General features: G+C 39.5%; 1 protein-coding gene across 14 annotated transcripts in view; it reads left to right on the forward strand.

The window, feature by feature from the left end:
• Positions 1-19,203, forward strand: part of LOC117323947 (protein bicaudal C homolog 1-B-like) — a 136,750-nt gene that overhangs the window by 78,787 nt on the left and 38,760 nt on the right. For all 14 annotated transcript variants that reach the window (XM_033879575.1, XM_033879493.1, XM_033879591.1 and 11 more), the window contains exons 4-7: positions 3,050-3,129; positions 11,926-12,087; positions 13,385-13,438; positions 18,843-19,082. In XM_033879575.1, the coding sequence (XP_033735466.1) occupies positions 3,050-3,129; positions 11,926-12,087; positions 13,385-13,438; positions 18,843-19,082 (536 nt within the window). The remainder of the gene's footprint in view (positions 1-3,049; positions 3,130-11,925; positions 12,088-13,384; positions 13,439-18,842; positions 19,083-19,203) is intronic.

A 19,203-nucleotide genomic window follows, 5' to 3' on the forward strand; every position in this document is an offset into this window, starting at 1 on the left:
CCGTTATTATCACAGCCAGTTCTATCGTGTAATACGGGCTGTGTCATAAATATCACCGTTATATCACAGCCAGTTCTACCATGTAATACGGCTGTGTCATAAATATCACCGTTATTATCACAGCCTGTTCTATCGTGTAATACGGCTGTGTCATAAATATCACCTTTATTATCACAGCCAGTTCTACCATGTAATACGGCTGTGTCATAAATATCACCGTTATTATCACAGCCAGTTCTACCATGTAATACGGCTGTGTCATAAATATCACCGTTATTATCACAGCCAGTTCTATCGTGTAATACGGGCTGTGTCATAAATATCACCGTTATTATCACAGCCAGTTCTATCGTGTAATACGGCTGTGTCATAAATATCACCGTTATTATCACAGCCAGTTCTATCGTGTAATACGGCTGTGTCATAAATATCACCTTTATTATCACAGCCAGTTCTATCGTGTAATACGGCTGTGTCATAAATATCACCGTTATTATCACAGCCAGTTCTACCATGTAATACGGCTGTGTCATAAATATCACCTTTATTATCACAGCCTGTTCTATTGTGTAATACGGCTGTGTCATAAATATCACCGTTATTATCACAGCCAGTTCTATCGTTTAATACGGCTGTGTCATAAATATCACCGTTATTATCACAGCCAGTTCTATCGTGTAATACGGCTGTGTCATAAATATCACCGTTATTATCACAGCCAGTTCTACCATGTAATACGGCTGTGTCATAAATATCACCGTTATTATCACAGCCAGTTCTATCGTTTAATACGGCTGTGTCATAAATATCACCGTTATTATCACAGCCAGTTCTATCGTGTAATACGGCTGTGTCATAAATATCACCGTTATTATCACAGCCAGTTCTATCGTGTAATACGGCTGTGTCATAAATATCACCGTTATTATCACAGCCAGTTCTACCATGTAATACGGCTGTGTCATAAATATCACCGTTATTATCACAGCCAGTTCTATCGTGTAATACGGCTGTGTCATAAATATCACCGTTATTATCACAGCCAGTTCTACCATGTAATACGGCTGTGTCATAAATATCACCGTTATTATCACAGCCAGTTCTATCGTGTAATACGGGCTGTGTCATAAATATCACCGTTATTATCACAGCCAGTTCTATCGTGTAATACGGGCTGTGTCATAAATATCACCGTTATATCACAGCCAGTTCTATCGTGTAATACGGCTGTGTCATAAATATCACCGTTATTATCACAGCCAGTTCTATCGTGTAATACGGCTGTGTCATAAATATCACTGTTATTATCACAGCCAGTTCTACCGTGTAATACGGCTGTGTCATAAATATCACCGTTATTATCACAGCCAGTTCTACCGTGTAATACGGCTGTGTCATAAATATCACCGTTATTATCACAGCCAGTTCTATCGTGTAATACGGCTGTGTCATAAATATCACCGTTATTATCACAGCCAGTTCTATCGTGTAATACGGCTGTGTCATAAATATCACCGTTATTATCACAGCCAGTTCTACCATGTAATACGGCTGTGTCATAAATATCACCGTTATTATCACAGCCAGTTCTATCGTGTAATACAGGCTGTGTCATAAATATCACTGTTATATCACAGCCAGTTCTACCATGTAATACGGCTGTGTCATAAATATCACCGTTATTATCACAGCCAGTTCTACCATGTAATACGGCTGTGTCATAAATATCACCGTTATTATCACAGCCAGTTCTATCGTGTAATACGGGCTGTGTCATAAATATCACCGTTATATCACAGCCAGTTCTACCATGTAATACGGCTGTGTCATAAATATCACTGTTATTATCACATCCAGTTCTATCGTATAATACGGCTGTATCATAAATATCACTGTTATTATCACAGCCAGTTCTATCGTGTAATACCGACTGTGTCATAAATATTGTAAAGCATATGTATGCGAACACTATCTCATAAACGATTTAGTCATAATATTCATGTCTGAAGTCATTAATCTTAAGAGTATTCTGTTGTAAATACATGGTATGAATTATGTGACAAACAGAATCTTACACTGGTAGTGATGTCTTATTGAATGTGAGAAACAGAATCTTACACTGGTAGTGATGTCTTATTGAATGTGACAAACAGAATCTTACACTGGTAGTGATGTCTTATTGAATGTGACAAACAGAATCTTACACTGGTAGTGATGTCTTATTGAATGTGACAAACAGAATCTTACACTGGTAGTGATGTCTTATTGAATGTGACAAACAGAATCTTACACTGGTGGTGATGTCTTATTGAATGTGACAAACAGAATCTTACACTGGTGGTGATGTCTTATTGAATGTGACAAACAGAATCTTCCACTGGTAGTGATGTCTTATTGAATGTGACAAACAGAATCTTACACTGGTAGTGATGTCTTATTGAATGTGACAAACAGAATCTTACACTGGTAGTGATGTCTTATTGAATGTGACAAACAGAATCTTACACTGGCAGTGATGTCTTATTGAATGTGACAAACAGAATCTTACACTGGTAGTGATGTCTTATTGAATGTGACAAACAGAATCTTACACTGGTAGTGATGTCTTATTGAATGTGACAAACAGAATCTTACACTGGTGGTGATGTCTTATTGAATGTGACAAACAGAATCTTACACTGGTGGTGATGTCTTATTGAATGTGACAAACAGAATCTTCCACTGGTAGTGATGTCTTATTGAATGTGACAAACAGAATCTTACACTGGTAGTGATGTCTTATTGAATGTGAGAAACAGAATCTTACACTGGTAGTGATGTCTTATTGAATGTGACAAACAGAATCTTACACTGGTAGTGATGTCTTATTGAATGTGAGAAACAGAATCTTACACTGGTAGTGATGTCTTATTGAATGTGACAAACAGAATCTTGCACTGGTAGTGATGTCTTATTGAATGTGACAAACAGACTCTATAAATAAATTTCAAATCTATTCACATATTTTGCAAGAGTGTGTTTTGAAGTTGTTTGTCCTTTTTACTTTCAGACCCACACATAAAAGTTATAGGAAAACCAGATGATGTAAAGGCTGCTAAAGACAGCATAATGACTATTCTTGACACAAAGGTAGGTACAATTGAACAGGTGATATATAATCTTGAGACTGATAGAAAAAAAAGAAAATGGGTGACATGTTGCCATTTTGAATATTGACAGTTACATAAAAGTTAATCTCTAATTCTCAGAAAGTTTGTCATGGATTATGATCGGTTGACCTTGGTCCCTTGTTTTGCATGTTGTGTTTTAAGACTGATAGGAATTTCTCAGAAAGTTCTTAAGTTTCATTTTTAGCTCACCTGGACCGAAGGTCCGGTGAGCTTATGTCATGGCGCAGCGTCCGTCCGTCGTCCGTCCGTCCGTCCGTCCGTCCGTCAACATTTGCTTCAAATCGCTACTAGTCAAAAAGTTTTAATTGGATTTTGACCAAATTTGGCCAGAAACATCCATGGCAGAAGTGGAACAGATTTTGCATAAATGGTGACTCTGACCCCTGAGGGGCCAAAGGGGCGGGGCCCAATAGGGGAAATAGAGGTAATTCCTTTAAATCGCTACTAGTCATAAAGTTATGAATGGATTTGAACTCCATTTGGTCAGAAACATCCTTGGGGGAAGGGGAACAGATTTTGCGTAAATAGTAGCTCTGACCCCGGAGGGGCCAAAGGGGCGGGGCCCAATAGGAGAAATAGAGGTAATTCCTTTAAATCGCTACTAGTTATTAAGTTATGAAGGGATTTGAACCCAATTTGGTCAGAAACATCCTTGGGGGAAGGGGAACAGATTTTGCATAAATGGTGACTCTGACCCCAAAGGGGCCAAAGGGGCCAAAGGGGCGGGGCCTAATAGGGGAAATAGAGGTAATTTTTTTAAATCGCTTCTAGTCATAAAGTTATGAATGGATTTGAACCCAATTAGGTCAGAAACATCCTTGGGGGAAGGGGAACAGATTTTGCATAAATGGTGACTCAGACCCCCGAGGGGCCAAAAGGGCGGGGCCTAATAGGAGAAATAGAGGTAATTCCTTTAAATCGCTACTAGTCATAAAGTTATGAATGGATTTGAACCCAATTTGGTCAGAAACATTCTTGGGGGACGGGGAACAGATTTTGCATAAATGGTGACTCTGACCTCCGAGGGGCCAAAGGGGCGGGGCCCAATAGGAGAAATAGAGGTAATTCCTTTAAATCGCTATTAGTTATAAAAATTTGTATGGATTTGAACCCAAGTTAGTCAGAAACATCCTTGGGGGAAGGGGAATAGATTTTGCATAAATGGTAGCTCTGACCCCAGAGGGGCCAAAGGGGCGGGGCCCAATAGGGGAAATAAAGGTAATTCCTTTAAATCGCTACTAGTCATAAAGTTATGAATGGATTTGAACCCAATTTGGTCAGAAACATCTTTGGGGGAAGGGGAACAGATTTTGCATAAATGGTGACTCTTACCCCAGAGGGGCCAAAGGGACAGGGCCCAATAGGGGAAATAGAGGTAATTCCTTTAAATTGCTACTTGTTATAAAGTTATGAATGGATTTGACCCCAATTTGGTCAGAAACATCTGTGGGGAAAGGGGAACAGATTTTGCATAAATGGTGACTCTGACTCCAAAGGGACCAAAGGGGCGGGCCCAATAGGGGAAATAGAGGTAATTCCTTTAAATCGCTACTAGTCATAAAGTTATGAATGGATTTGAACCCAATTTGGTCAGAAACATCCTTTGGGGAAGGGGAACAGATTTTGCATAAATGGTGACTCTGACCCCCTAGGGGCCAAAAGGGCGGGGCCCAATAGGGGAAATAGAGGTAATTCCTTTGAATCGCTACTAGTCATAAGGTGATGAATGCATGTTCTAAAAGCAATTCTTGAGGTCTTTCAGACTTTAGAGAGTCTGGACTTCATTAAACTTTAAAGCAGTTTGGATTACCACACTATAACCATATATAGCATTGTTAGAGATTTACAAATAAAACAAATTGAATATGAACATTATTTTGACATTTGGCCTAATCCAACCAGGTGAGCGATGCAGGCCCCATGGGCCTCTTGTTTATCAAATTACCCTTAATATCAAATGATTAATAGGTAAGGGGGAAGGGAAGGAAAGAAAAAGATCCGTCTAACAGAGATCCAATGAAAATAATTCAATGGTGGACACAAAGATTTGTAATCTCTTGTTAGGAATTTGAAAATGAGATAGTTCTTTTATACAAATAAGAAGTTTTCTTAAAGCTGACAGTGCCAGTAAAAAGGTTCCAATTCAGATTAAAAAAGTATAAAAGTATACAAAGTTTCAGTTTTCAGAAATCATTTCTGAGATAGCTCTTGAAAATTGTAGTATAACCACAGGTGCCCATCACTATTGCATGTCTGCATTCCCTTGTGTTGTCTGTTTAATCACGATATATATGTGGTAAGAATAAAAAACAAGACAAAATATGTCAGAGCACACAATATATTGTGTTATGTTATGAGTGCTGACATATATTCTGATCCCAATAACACATATATTACATGATCAGTTTCGTGTTAACACCTACCCAGAAAAGCACATGCAAAGTGACCGCAAGGCTACGTGTCGGTAATTTTGTGATATTTTGACAAGTATTCTTTTTCTGATGGATAAAACTCGAAATATTACTGTTTTTACACATTCTTGTATCATGCTTATAGGGACGTAAAACTGAAACACCTGAGGTAGTAGTCCTTGTTGTTTTTGCTATAATTTTCAGTGGATCATTCCATTTTTTAATGTAATCTAGATTGTAAAAATTATTATAATCGATTACTATTTAATTTCCATTATTCATGTCCATATTCTGCTATTGGTATTTTGGTCAAAAGAACAAGAAGAGATGGGGTGGGCAGAGGTATCAAGACCGGACATATATAGGCTGAGATATGTGTCGATTTGCACATATATTGAAAGAGTAACACTGGTTTGACAACTCATGGGCCTTTATATAGGAGTCTGATGCAAGTGTGTGTCTCCAAGGAGAGCATTAACTTAAATGTCGGCACTTTCTTAGATTCGATGACCGCTCCATACTGAAACTTAATATATTTTTTATAAATCTCAATTGAAAGCTTTTTAACTTGCACTGTCAGCTTTAGTATAAAATCTTCCTTCCCCGTGGATTTTTTTAATGTTTATAAACCTGCTATAGCTACTAAGATTTTAATAAACATTTTAAATAAAAAAATTCATTGCAAACATATGGTTTAATTATATACATACTTTATATGTAGAAAGTTATCATTTGAAGTTAAACTGGTCGGATGTCATCGACATCAAAACATGGTAGGCAGTTTCCTAGGCTATTATCAGTCGGTTACAACAAAGTCAGAGCAAATCTGATAGGAGAGGAAAAGTTAAATAACTTACATGTAAAGGAAATGTATTTTAAAGTGTGGGAGTACAAACTATCACTTGACGGGAATAATGTTGTTGGGCACTTGACTTTATCTGACTTTCAGCCTTCATTGTAATTGAAATAAGATGGCAGTTCTGACAAAAAATGACATGATGGGGAAATAGGGAATCGTGGAAAGTGAATCATAGTGCAGGGACCAAGGGGTGGGGGTGGTTCACTGAGGGGTAGGGATGGTACACTGAGGGGTGGGGGTGGTCCACTGAGGATAGGGGTGGTCCACTGAGGGGTTGGGATGGTCCACTGAGGGGTACGGGTGGTTCACTGAGGGGTGGGGGTGGTCCACTGAGGGGTAGGGATGGTCCACTGAGGGGTAGGGGTGGTTCACTGAGGGGTAGGGGTGGTTCACTGATGGTAGGGATGGTTCACTTAGGTGGGGGGGGGGGGGGTTCACTGAGGGGTAGGGGTGGTACACTGAGGGTGGGGGGGGGGGTTACTGAGGGGAAAGGGTGGTTCACTGAGGGTAGGGGTGGTTCACTGAGGGTAGGGGTGGTTCACTGAGGGATAGGGATGGTTCACTGAGGGTAGGGTGGTTCACTGAGGGGTAGGGTGGTTCACTGAGGGGTGGGGGTGGTTCACTGAGGGGATAGGGTGGTTCACTGAGGGATGGGGGTGGTTCACTTAGGGGTGGGGGTGGTTCACTGAGGGGTAGGGTGGTTCACTGAGGGTAGGGATGGTTCACTGAGGGGTAGGGGTGGTTCACTGGGGTAGGGTGGTTCACTGAGGGTGGGGGGTGGTTCACTGAGGGGTAGGGTGGTTCACTGAGGGGGGGGTGGTCACTGAGGGGTAGGGGTGGTTCACTGAGGGATAGGGTGGTTCACTGAGGGGTAGGGGTGGTTCACTGAGGGGGGGGATGGTTCACTGAGGGGTAGGGATGGTTCACTGAGGGGTAGGGATGGTCCACTGAGGGTAGGGATGGTTCACTGAGGGGTAGGGATGGTTCACTGAGGGTGGGGGTGGTTCACTGAGGGGTGAAGATGGTTCACTGAGGGTAGGGATGGTACACTGAGGGGTAGGGATGGTCCACTGAGGGGTAGGGATGGTACACTGACCAGCAGGGATGGTACACTGAGGGTAGGGGGGGTCACTGAGGGGTAGGGATGGTTCACTGAGAGGTAGGGATGGTAAACTGAAGGTGGGGATGGTCCACTGAGGGGTAGGGATGGTTCACTGAGGGATAGGGATGGTACACTGAGGGGTAGGGATAGTCTACTGAGAGGTGGGGGTGGTTCACTGAGGGGTAGGGATGGTTCACTGAGGGATAGGGGTGGTTCACTTAGGGGTGGGGGTGGTTCACTGAGGGGGTTAGATTGGTTCAGGGGTAGGGATGGTCAATGGGGTAGGGATGGTTTCGTTGCCCAGCAGGGATGGTTTACATGAGGGGTAGGGGGGGGGGGGGGTCACTGAGGGGTAGGGATGGTTCACTGAGGGGTAGGGGTGGTTCACTGAGGGGTAGGGGATGGTCCACTGAGGGGTAGGGATGGTACACTGAGGGGGGGGGGGTTACTGAGGGGTAGGGGTGGTACACTGAGGGGTAGGGGTGGTTCACTTAGGGGTAGAGGTGGTTCACTGAGGGTAGGGATGGTCCACTGAGGGGTAGGGGGTCCACTGAGGGGTAGGGATGGTTCACTGAGGGTAGGGATGGTTCACTGAGGGATAGGGTGGTTCACTGAGGGTAGGGGTGGTACACTGAGGGGTAGGGATGGTTCACTGAGGGTAGGGGTTGTTCACTGAGGGGTAGGGATGGTTCACTGAGGGATAAGGATAGTTCACTGAGGGTAGGGATGGTTCACTGAGGGTAGGGGTGGTTTGCTGAGGGGTAGGGATGGTTCACTGAGGGTAGGGTGGTTCACTGAGGGGTAGGGATGGTTCACTGAGGGTAGGGATGGTTCACTGAGAGGCAGGGATGATACACTGAGGGTAGGGTGGTACACTGAGGGGTAGGGTTGGTCTACTGAGGGTTAGGGGTTCACTGAGGGATAGGGGTGGTTCACTTAGGGGTAGGGATGGTTCACTGAGGGGTAGGGATGGTTCACTGAGAGTATGGGTTGTCCACCAAGAGGTAGGGGGTTGTCCACCAAGAGGTAGGGGGTTGTCCACCAAGAGGTAGGGGGTTGTCCACCAAGAGGTAGGGGGTTGTCCACCAAGTGGTAGGGGGTTGTCCAACAAGAAGTAGGGGGTTGTCCACCAAGAGGTAGGGGGTTGTCCACCAAGAGGTAGGGGGTTGTCCACCAAGTGGTAGGGGGTTGTCCAACAAGAAGTAGGGGGTTGTCCACCAAGAGGTAGGGGGTTGTCCACCAAGAGGTAGGGGGTTGTCCACCAAGAGGTACGGGGTTGTCCACCAAGAGGTAGGGGTTGTCCACCAAGTGGTAGGGGGTTGTTCACCAAGAGGTAGGGGGTTGTCCTCCAAGTGGTAGGTGGTTGTCCACAAAGAGGTAGGGGGTTGTCCACCAAGAGGTAGGGGGGGGTGTCCATAAAGTGGTAGGTGGTTGTCCACCAAGAGGTACGGGGTTGTCCACCAAGAGGTAGGGGTTGTCCACCAAGAGGTAGGAGGTTGTCCACCAACATGTAGGGGGTTGTCCACCTAGAGGTAGGGGGTTGTCCACCAAGGGGTAGGAGGTTGTCCACCAAGAGGTAGGGGGTTGTCCACCAAGAGGTAGGGGTTGGTACATATTATATACTACATATTATTGCGGGGGTAGGAATGTCCTGACATGCAATTGAGTTATTTTTTAAAGATGAGATATGCATCTTTTTCTGAAAAGTATAATCAATTTCCTTAATGCAAATAAAACCATTTATCAAACCTTCACAAATTAATAAGATTTTAATCTTGGTGATCAACTGTGTATAGGAAACATTATACCGCCTACCTCAGTCTAGGGTTGTCCATTGTTGGTGCTGTCAGTGTTTGAGTAATGTCCTAATACCATTTATTGTCAGCATTAACATGTATGCTTCACTATACTAGCAGAGGACACCATCTAACAGATAGGTTAGCTTTATATAAATATGTAGGTGTTGTCTGTATTGTAAGCTGTCAAGTTATAAATTTCAACTGTGGAATCTTGAACTAGAAACTAGTACAGTCAGAAAACTTGCTCAACTGATACAACTATAATTTGTTTTCTGCAAAACTTTTTTTTAACATTTTTGTTAAGATCGAAATTAACTCCTTAAAATTTACTTTGTGATAACAACATCAAGTGTATCAATGTCACCTACAGTATAACAATGTACACCTAGGTATCACCTACAGTATAACAATGTAAACCTAGGTATCACCTACAGTATAACATATGTATACCTAGGTATCACCTATAGTATAACAGTGTACACCTAGGTATCACCTACAGTATAACAATGTACACCTAGGTATCACCTACAGTATAACAACACATGTATACCTAGGTATCACCTACAGTATAACAATGTACTCCTAGGTATCACCTACAGTATAACAACATATGTATACCTAGGTATCACCTACAGTATAACAATGTATACCTAGGTTAATCACCTACAGTATAACAATGTACACCTAGGTATCACCTACAGTATAACAACATATATACACCTAGGTATTACCTACAGTATAACAACATATGTATACCTAGGTATCACCTACAGTATAACAACATATGTATACCTCGGTATCACCTACAGTATAACAACATATGTATACCTAGGTATCACCTACAGTATAACAACATATGTATACCTAGGTATCACCTACAGTATAACAACATATGTATACCTCGGTATCACCTACAGTATAACAACATATGTATACCTAGGTATCACCTACAGTATAACAATGTACACCTAGGTATTACCTACAGTATAACAATGTATACCTAGGTTAATCACCTACAGTATAACAATGTACACCTAGGTATTACCTACAGTATAACAATGTATACCTAGGTATTACCTACAGTATAACATATGTATACCTAGGTATCACCTACAGTATAACAACATATGTATACCTAGGTATCACCTACAGTATAACATATGTATACCTAGGTATCACCTACAGTATAACAACATATATACACCTAGGTATTACCTACAGTATAACAATGTACACCTAGGTATTACCTACAGTATAACAATGTATACCTAGGTTAATCACCTACAGTATAACAATGTACACCTAGGTATCACCTACAGTATAACAACATATATACACCTAGGTATTACCTACAGTATAACAACATATGTATACCTAGGTATCACCTACAGTATAACAACATATGTATACCTCGGTATCACCTACAGTATAACAACATATGTATACCTAGGTATCACCTACAGTATAACAACATATGTATACCTAGGTATCACCTACAGTATAACAACATATGTATACCTCGGTATCACCTACAGTATAACAACATATGTATACCTAGGTATCACCTACAGTATAACAATGTACACCTAGGTATTACCTACAGTATAACAATGTATACCTAGGTTAATCACCTACAGTATAACAATGTACACCTAGGTATCACCTACAGTATAACAACATATATGTACACCTAGGTTAATCACCTACAGTATAACAATGTACTCCTAGGTATCACCTACAGTATAACATATGTATACCTAGGTATCACCTACAGTATAACAATGTATACCTAGGTATCACCTACAGTATAACAATGTATACCTAGGTATCACCTACAGTATAACAACATATGTACATCTAGGTATCACCTACAGTATAACAATGTACACCTAGGTATCACCTACAGTATAACAATGTATACCTAGGTATCACCTACAGTATAACAATGTATACCTAGGTATCACCTACAGTATAACTATGTATACCTAGGTATCACCTACAGTATAACAATGTATACCAAGGTATCACCTACAGTATAACAATGTATACCTAGGTATTACCTACAGTATAACAATGTATACCTAGGTATTACCTACAGTATAACATATGTATACCTAGGTATCACCTACAGTATAACAACATATGTATACCTAGGTATCACCTACAGTATAACATATGTATACCTAGGTATCACCTACAGTATAACAATGTACACCTAGGTATCACCTATAGTATAACAACATATGTACACCTAGATATAAATACATTGGGATTCTACTAAACTTACCAACAATAATCCTTATTCATTGTAGTTGTGCGTAATCTATTACAGGTAAAATTTACCACCTCATTTGGGAAAGCTAAATTGACCCCGACCCTATGTTACAAGACGAAATAAATTTTCATAATTCTACAAATAACCTCATGGGTGGTGGGTAGTATGAGTTTGCCCCTGGACGACATTTCTACTCAGAAGATGGTTAAATGGGATTGAATTCTGATTGGCTGGTTATAGCCTAGTAAAGTCTAGTAAAGGCAAATGGAAATGTTACATGTGATGACCTGGATAAACATATATTTCCAGAGCAACCGTGTGACATTAAAGATGGATGTGTCACACACAGACCACTCACATGTGATAGGCAAGGGAGGTAACAATATCAAGCGGGTGATGCAGGAAACCGGATGTCACATTCATTTTCCAGATTCAAACAGAGGCAACAATGTACAGGAGAAAAGTAACCAGGTAAACAGAGAAATTGCTTAACTGTAAATAAAAAAAGATAAACAGAAAATGTATTCTAGAAGCTACAGTCTAGTACTAGACATAGTCTACTATGATAACTGACCTTGACCTACAGTACATAGTCTAGTACCATAACTGACCTTGACCTAGTCTGGTATGGTAACTGACCTTGACCTACAGAACATAGTCTGGTATGGTAACTGACCTTGACCTACAGAAACATAGTCTGGTATGGTAACTGACCTTGACATACAGTACATAATCTGGTATGGTAACTGACCTTGACCTACAGTACATAGTCTGGTATGATAACCGACCTTGATTTACAGTACAAAGTCTCGTATGATAACTGACCTTGATTTACAGGACGTAGTCTGGTATGGTAGCTGACCTTGACCTACAGAACATAGTCTGGTATGATAACTGACCTTGACCTGCAGTACATAATCGTGTATAGTAACTGACCTTGACCCACAGTTCATAGTCTGGTATGATAGCTGACTTTGACCTACAGTACATAGTCTGGTATGGTTACTGACCTTGACCTACAGTACATAGTCTGGTATGGTAACTGACCTTGATTTACAGCACACAGTCTTGTATGGTAACTGACCTTGACCTACAGTACATAGTCTGGTATGATAACTGACCTTGACCCACAGTTCATAGTCTGGTATGATAGCTGACTTTGACCTACAGTACATAGTCTAGTACCATAACTGACCTTGACCTACAGGAAATAGTCTGGTATGGTAACTAACCTTGACTTGCAGGACAAAGTCTGGTATGGTAACTGACCTTGACCTACAGCACATAGTCTGGTATGATAACTGACCTTGAGTTACAGTACAAAGTCTGGTATGATAACTGACCTTGACCTACAGTTCATAGTCTGGTATGATAACTGACCTTGACCTACAGGACATGGTCTGGTATGGTTACTGACCTTGATTTACAGGACATAGTCTGGTACGATAACTGACCTTGACCTACAGGACATCGTCTAGTATGATAACTGACCTTGACCTGCAGTACATTGTCTGGTATGATAACCGACCTTGATTTACAGTACAAAGTCTCGTATGATAACTGACCTTGATTTACAGTACACAGTCTTGTATGGTAACTGACCTTGACCTACAGGACATCATCTGGTACAGTAACTGACCTTGACCTACAGTTCATAGTCTGGTATGGTAACTGACCTTGACCTGCATACATAGTCTGGAATGATAACTGACCTAGACCTACAGGACATCGTCTGGTACAGTAACTGCTTGACTGCTTGTCATTTCAGGTATCTATAGCAGGACAACCAGCAGGAGTAGAATCTGCTCGGGCACAAATTAGGGTAAGTCTATATACAGGCACAAATTAGGGTGAGTCTTTATACAGGCACAAATTAGGGTGAGTCTATATACAGGTCCAAATTAGGGTGAGTCTATATACAGGTCCAAATTAGGGTGAGTCTATATACAGGTCCAAATTAGGGTAAGTCTATATACAGGTCCAAATTAGGGTGAGTCTATATACAGGTACAAATTAGGGTAAGTCTATATACAGGTCCAAATTAGGGTAAGTCTATATACAGGTCCAAATTAGGGTAAGTCTATATACAGGTCCAAATTAGGGTGAGTCTATATACAGGTACAAATTAGGGTGAGTCTATATACAGGTACAAATTAGGGTAAGTCTATATACAGGTACAAATTAGGGTGAGTCTATATACAGGTCCAAATTAGGGTGAGTCTATATACAGGTACACATTAGGATTAGTCTATATACAGGTCCAAATTAGGGTAAGTCTATATATACAGGTCCAAATTAGGGTGAGTCTATATACAGGTCCAAATAAGGGTAAGTCTATATACATGTCCAAATTAGGGTAAGTCTATATACAGTCTTAACATGGGAATATGCTGAAATGATTCAGTATTTGGTTTATTAAGGCCGATTAGGCATTTTGGGATTTTGTGAAAGTAGGCATTGGGATGTTGTGAAAATATATGTCTGCTTAGCATTAATAGTATAAACACAGTGTGCTTCTCTGACAGGGAGCAGAAGGCTTCCCCACTCAGCTATGCTGAACCCTCTTTTTTTTAAATCTTATAAAACCTGCCAATTTCTTAAACATTTATGAACAACCAATTTTATTTCATACTTGCAGTTACATGAGAGAAAATTTTGGATAGTATTACAAGATATGAGGCTGACATGGCCCTGATGTAGAGCACATGTATGTGAGACAGCTCTCCCTCAAACATGTAGCTATGTCCAGGTGTCAGCGTATTAACATTTAGTTCTCTTCCTCGGCTCTGTGCATGGCTGCCATGAAATGCATTAAAATCCAGATTCAAAAGCTTCCTTTCCAAATATCACATATTTTTGTGATTTAAGGGTTTAAGATTAAGACCTTTTATCAGATGCCAACAGAGAGAAAAGAAGCCTTATATCAGATATCAGTAAACAAAAACAGTGGCCTTACATCAGATATCAGTAAACAGAAACAATGGTCTTATATCAGATATCAGTAATCAGAAACAATGGTCTTATATCAGATATCAGTAAACAGAAACAATGGTCTTATATCAGATATCAGTAAACAGAAACAGTGGCCTTATATCAGATATCGGTAAACAGAAACATTGGAATTGTATCAGATATCAGTAAACAGAAACAATGGTCTTATATCAGATACCAGTAAACAGAAACAGTGGAATTGTATCAGATATCAGTAAACAGAAACAGTGGCCTTATATCAGATATCGGTAAACAGAAACAGTGGAATTGTATCAGATATCAGTAAACAGAAACAGTGGCCTTATATCAGATATCGGTAAACAGAAACAGTGGAATTGTATCAGATATCAGTAAACAGAAACAATGGTCTTATATCAGATACCAGTAAACAGAAACAATAGTCTTATATCAGATATCAGTATACAGTAACAGTGGAATTGTATCAGATATCAGTAAACAGAAACAGTGATTTATAACAGATATATCAGATATCAGTATACAGAAACAGTGGCCTTATATCAGATATCAGTAAACAGAAAAAGTGGCCTTATAACAGATATCAGTAAACAGAAATAGTGGCATTATAACAGATATATCAGATATCAGTATACAGAAACAGTGGTCCTATATCAGATATCAGTAAACAGAAACAGTGGCCTTATATCAAATATATCAGATATCAGTAAACAGTAACAGTGGCCTTATATCAGATATCAGTAAACAGAAACAGTGGCCTTATATCAGATATCAGTAAACAGAAACGGTGGCCTTATATCAGATATATCAGATATAAGTATACAGAAACAGTGGCCTTATATCAGATATCAGTAAACAGAAACAGTGGCCTTATATCAGATATCAGTAAACAGAAACGGTGGCCTTATATCAGATATCAGTAAACAGAAACGGTGGCCTTATATCAGATATATCAGATATAAGTATACAGAAACAGTGGCCTTATATCAGATATCAGTAAACAGAAACAGTGGCCTTATATCAGATATCAGTAAACAGAAACGGTGGCCTTATATCAGATATATCAGATATAAGTATACAGAAACAGTGGCCTTATATCAGATATCAGTAAACAGAAACAGTGGCCTTATATCAGATATCAGTAAACAGAAACAATGGTCTTATATCAGATATCAGTAATCAGAAACAGTGGCCTTATATCAGATATCAGTAAACAGAAACAGTGGCCTTATATCAGATATCAGTAAACAAAAACAGCGGCCTTACATCAGATATCGGTTAACAGAAACAGTGGAATTGTATCAGATATCAGTAAACAGAAACAGTGATTTATAACAGATATATCAGATATCAGTATACAGAAACAGTGGCCTTATATCAGATATCAGTAAACAGAAACAGTGGCATTGTATCAGATATCAGTAAACAGAAACAGTGGCCTTATATCAGATATCAGTAAACAGAAACAGTGGCCTTATATCAGATATCGGTTAACAGAAACAGTGGCCTTATATCAGATATCAGTAAACAGAAACAGTGGCTTATATCAGATATCAGTAAACAGAAACAATGGTCTTATATCAGATATCAGTAAACAGAAACAGTGGCTTATATCAGATACCAGTAAACAGAAACAATGGCCTTATATCAGATATCAGTAAACAGTAACAGTGGCCTTATATCAGATATCAGTAAACAGTAACAGTGGCCTTATATCAGATATCAGTAAACAGAAACGGTGGCCTTATATCAGATACCAGTAAACAGAAACAGTGGCCTTATAACAGATATCAGTATACAGAAACAGTGGCCCTATATCAGATACCAGTAAACAGAAAGAATGGTCTTATATCAGATATCTCAGATATCAGTAAACAGAAACAGTGGCCTTATATCAGATACCAGTAAACAGAAACAGTGGCCTTATATCAGATATCAGTAAACAGAAACAGTGGCCTTATATCAGATATCAGTAAACAGAAACAGTGGCATTGTATCAGATATCAGTATACAGAAACAGTGGCCTTATATCAGATATCAGTATACAGTAACAGTGGCATTGTATCAGGTATCAGTAAACAGAAACAGTGGCCTTATATCAGATATCAGTAAACAGAAACAGTGGCCTTATATCAGATATCAGTAAACAGAAAGTGGCCTTATATCAGATATCAGTAAACAGAAACAATGGTCTTATATCAGATACCAGTAAACAGAAACAGTTGCCTTATATCAGATATCAGTAAACAGAAACAGTGGCCTTATATCAGATTTCAGTAAACAGAAACAGTGGCATTGTATCAGATATCAGTAAACAGAAACAGTGGCATTGTATCAGATATCAGTAAACAGAAACAGTGGCCTTATATCAGATATCAGTAAACAGAAACAATGGTCTTATATCAGATATCAGTAAACAGAAACAGTGGCCTTATATCAGATATCAGTAAACAGAAACAGTGGCCTTATATCAGATATCAGTAAACAGAAACAATGGTCTTATATCAGATATCAGTAAACAAAAACAGTGGCCTTATAACAGATATCAGTAGACAGTAACAGTGGCCTTATATCAGATATCAGTAGACAGAAACAGTGGCATTGTATCAGATATCAGTAAACAGAAACAGTGGCCTTATATCAGATATCAGTAAACAGAAACAATGGTCTTATATCAGATATCAGTAAACAGAAACAGTGGCCTTATATCAGATATCAGTAAACAGAAACAGTGGCATTGTATCAGATATCAGTATACAGAAACAGTGGCCTTATATCAGATATCAGTATACAGTAACAGTGGCATTGTATCAGGTATCAGTAAACAGAAACAGTGGCCTTATATCAGATATCAGTAAACAGAAATAGTGGCATTATAACAGATATCAGTAAACAGAAATAGTGGCCTTATATCAGATATCTCAGATATCAGTAAACAGAAACAGTGGCCTTATATCAGATATCAGTAAACAGTAACAGTGGCCTTATATCAGATATCAGTAAACAGAAACAGTGGCATTGTATCAGATATCAGTAAACAGAAACAGTGGCCTTATATCAGATATCAGTAAACAGAAACAGTGGAATTGTATCAGGTATCAGTAAACAGAAACAGTGGCCTTATATCAGATATCAGTAGACAGTAACAGTTGCCTTATATCAGATATCAGTAAACAGAAACAGTGGCCTTATATCAGATATCAGTAAACAGAAACAGTGGCCTTATATCAGATATCAGTAAACAGAAACAGTGGCCTTATATCAGATATCAGTAAACAGAAACAGTGGCCTTATATCAGATATCAGTAAACAGAAATAGTGGCCTTATATCAAATATCAGTAAACAGAAACGGTGGTCCTATATCAAATATCAGTAAACAGAAACGGTGGTCCTATATCAGATACCAGTAAACAGAAATAGTGGCCTTATATCAGATATCAGTAGACAGTAACAGTGGCCTTATATCAGATATCAGTAAACAGTAACAGTGGCCTTATATCAGATATCAGTATACAGTAACAATGGTCTTATATCAGATATTAGTAGACAGTAACAGTGGCCTTATATCAGATATCGGTAAACAGAAATAGTGGCCTTATATCAGATATCATTAAACAGAAATAGTGGCCTTATATCAGATATCATTAGACAGTAACAGTGGCCTTATATCAGATATCAGTAGACAGTAACAGTGGCCTTATATCAGATATCAGTAAACAGAAACAATGGTCTTATATCAGATATCAGTAGACAGTAACAGTGGCCTTATATCAGATATCAGTAAACAGAAACAGTGGCCTTATATCAGATATCAGTAAACAGAAATAGTGGCCTTATATCAGATATCAGTAGACAGAAATAGTGGCCTTATATCAGATATCAGTAGACAGTAACAGTGGCCTTATATCAGATATCAGTAAACAGTAACAATGGTCTTATATCAGATATCAGTAAACAGTAACAGTGGCCTTATATCAGATATCAGTAAACAGTAACAGTGGCCTTATATCAGATATCAGTAAACAGTAACAGTGGCCTTATATCAGATATATCAGATATCAGTAGACAGTAACAGTGGCCTTATATCAGATATCAGTAAACAGTAACAGTGGCCTTATATCAGATATCAGTAAACAGAAACAGTGGCATTATATCAGATATCAGTAAACAGTAACAGTGGCCTTATATCAGATATTTAGATGTTCCAGTAGAAATACTAATACTTTAATGGAATCTCTGACTTGCCTTGTGTTTCCAGGAACTGTTGCCATTGGTGTTTATGTTTGAGTTACCAGTATCTGGAGTCCTACAGCCTCTTCCTGATGCCTCGTCACCCACCATTCAACAACTACAACAGCAGTATAATGTTGTCATTAGCTTCCGTCAGAGGCCACGTGTTTATGCAACGACGGTGATTGTGAGGGGCTCTGTTTGTAATGCCAAATCTGTCAAGGAGGGCACAGCTAGTCTGATGGAACACCTAACAAGTAATGTGTCTGTAAGTAAACTGTCTCTCCAAATAGTAACTGTCTCATAGGTGGTGAGGAAACTAACAGGTAATATGTCTGTAAGTAAACTGTCTCACAGGTGGTGAGGAGACTAACAAGTAATGTGTCTGT

This window comes from Pecten maximus, chromosome 1, assembly GCF_902652985.1.
Source record: "Pecten maximus chromosome 1, xPecMax1.1, whole genome shotgun sequence".
In the NCBI taxonomy this organism is placed as follows: domain Eukaryota; kingdom Metazoa; phylum Mollusca; class Bivalvia; order Pectinida; family Pectinidae; genus Pecten; species Pecten maximus.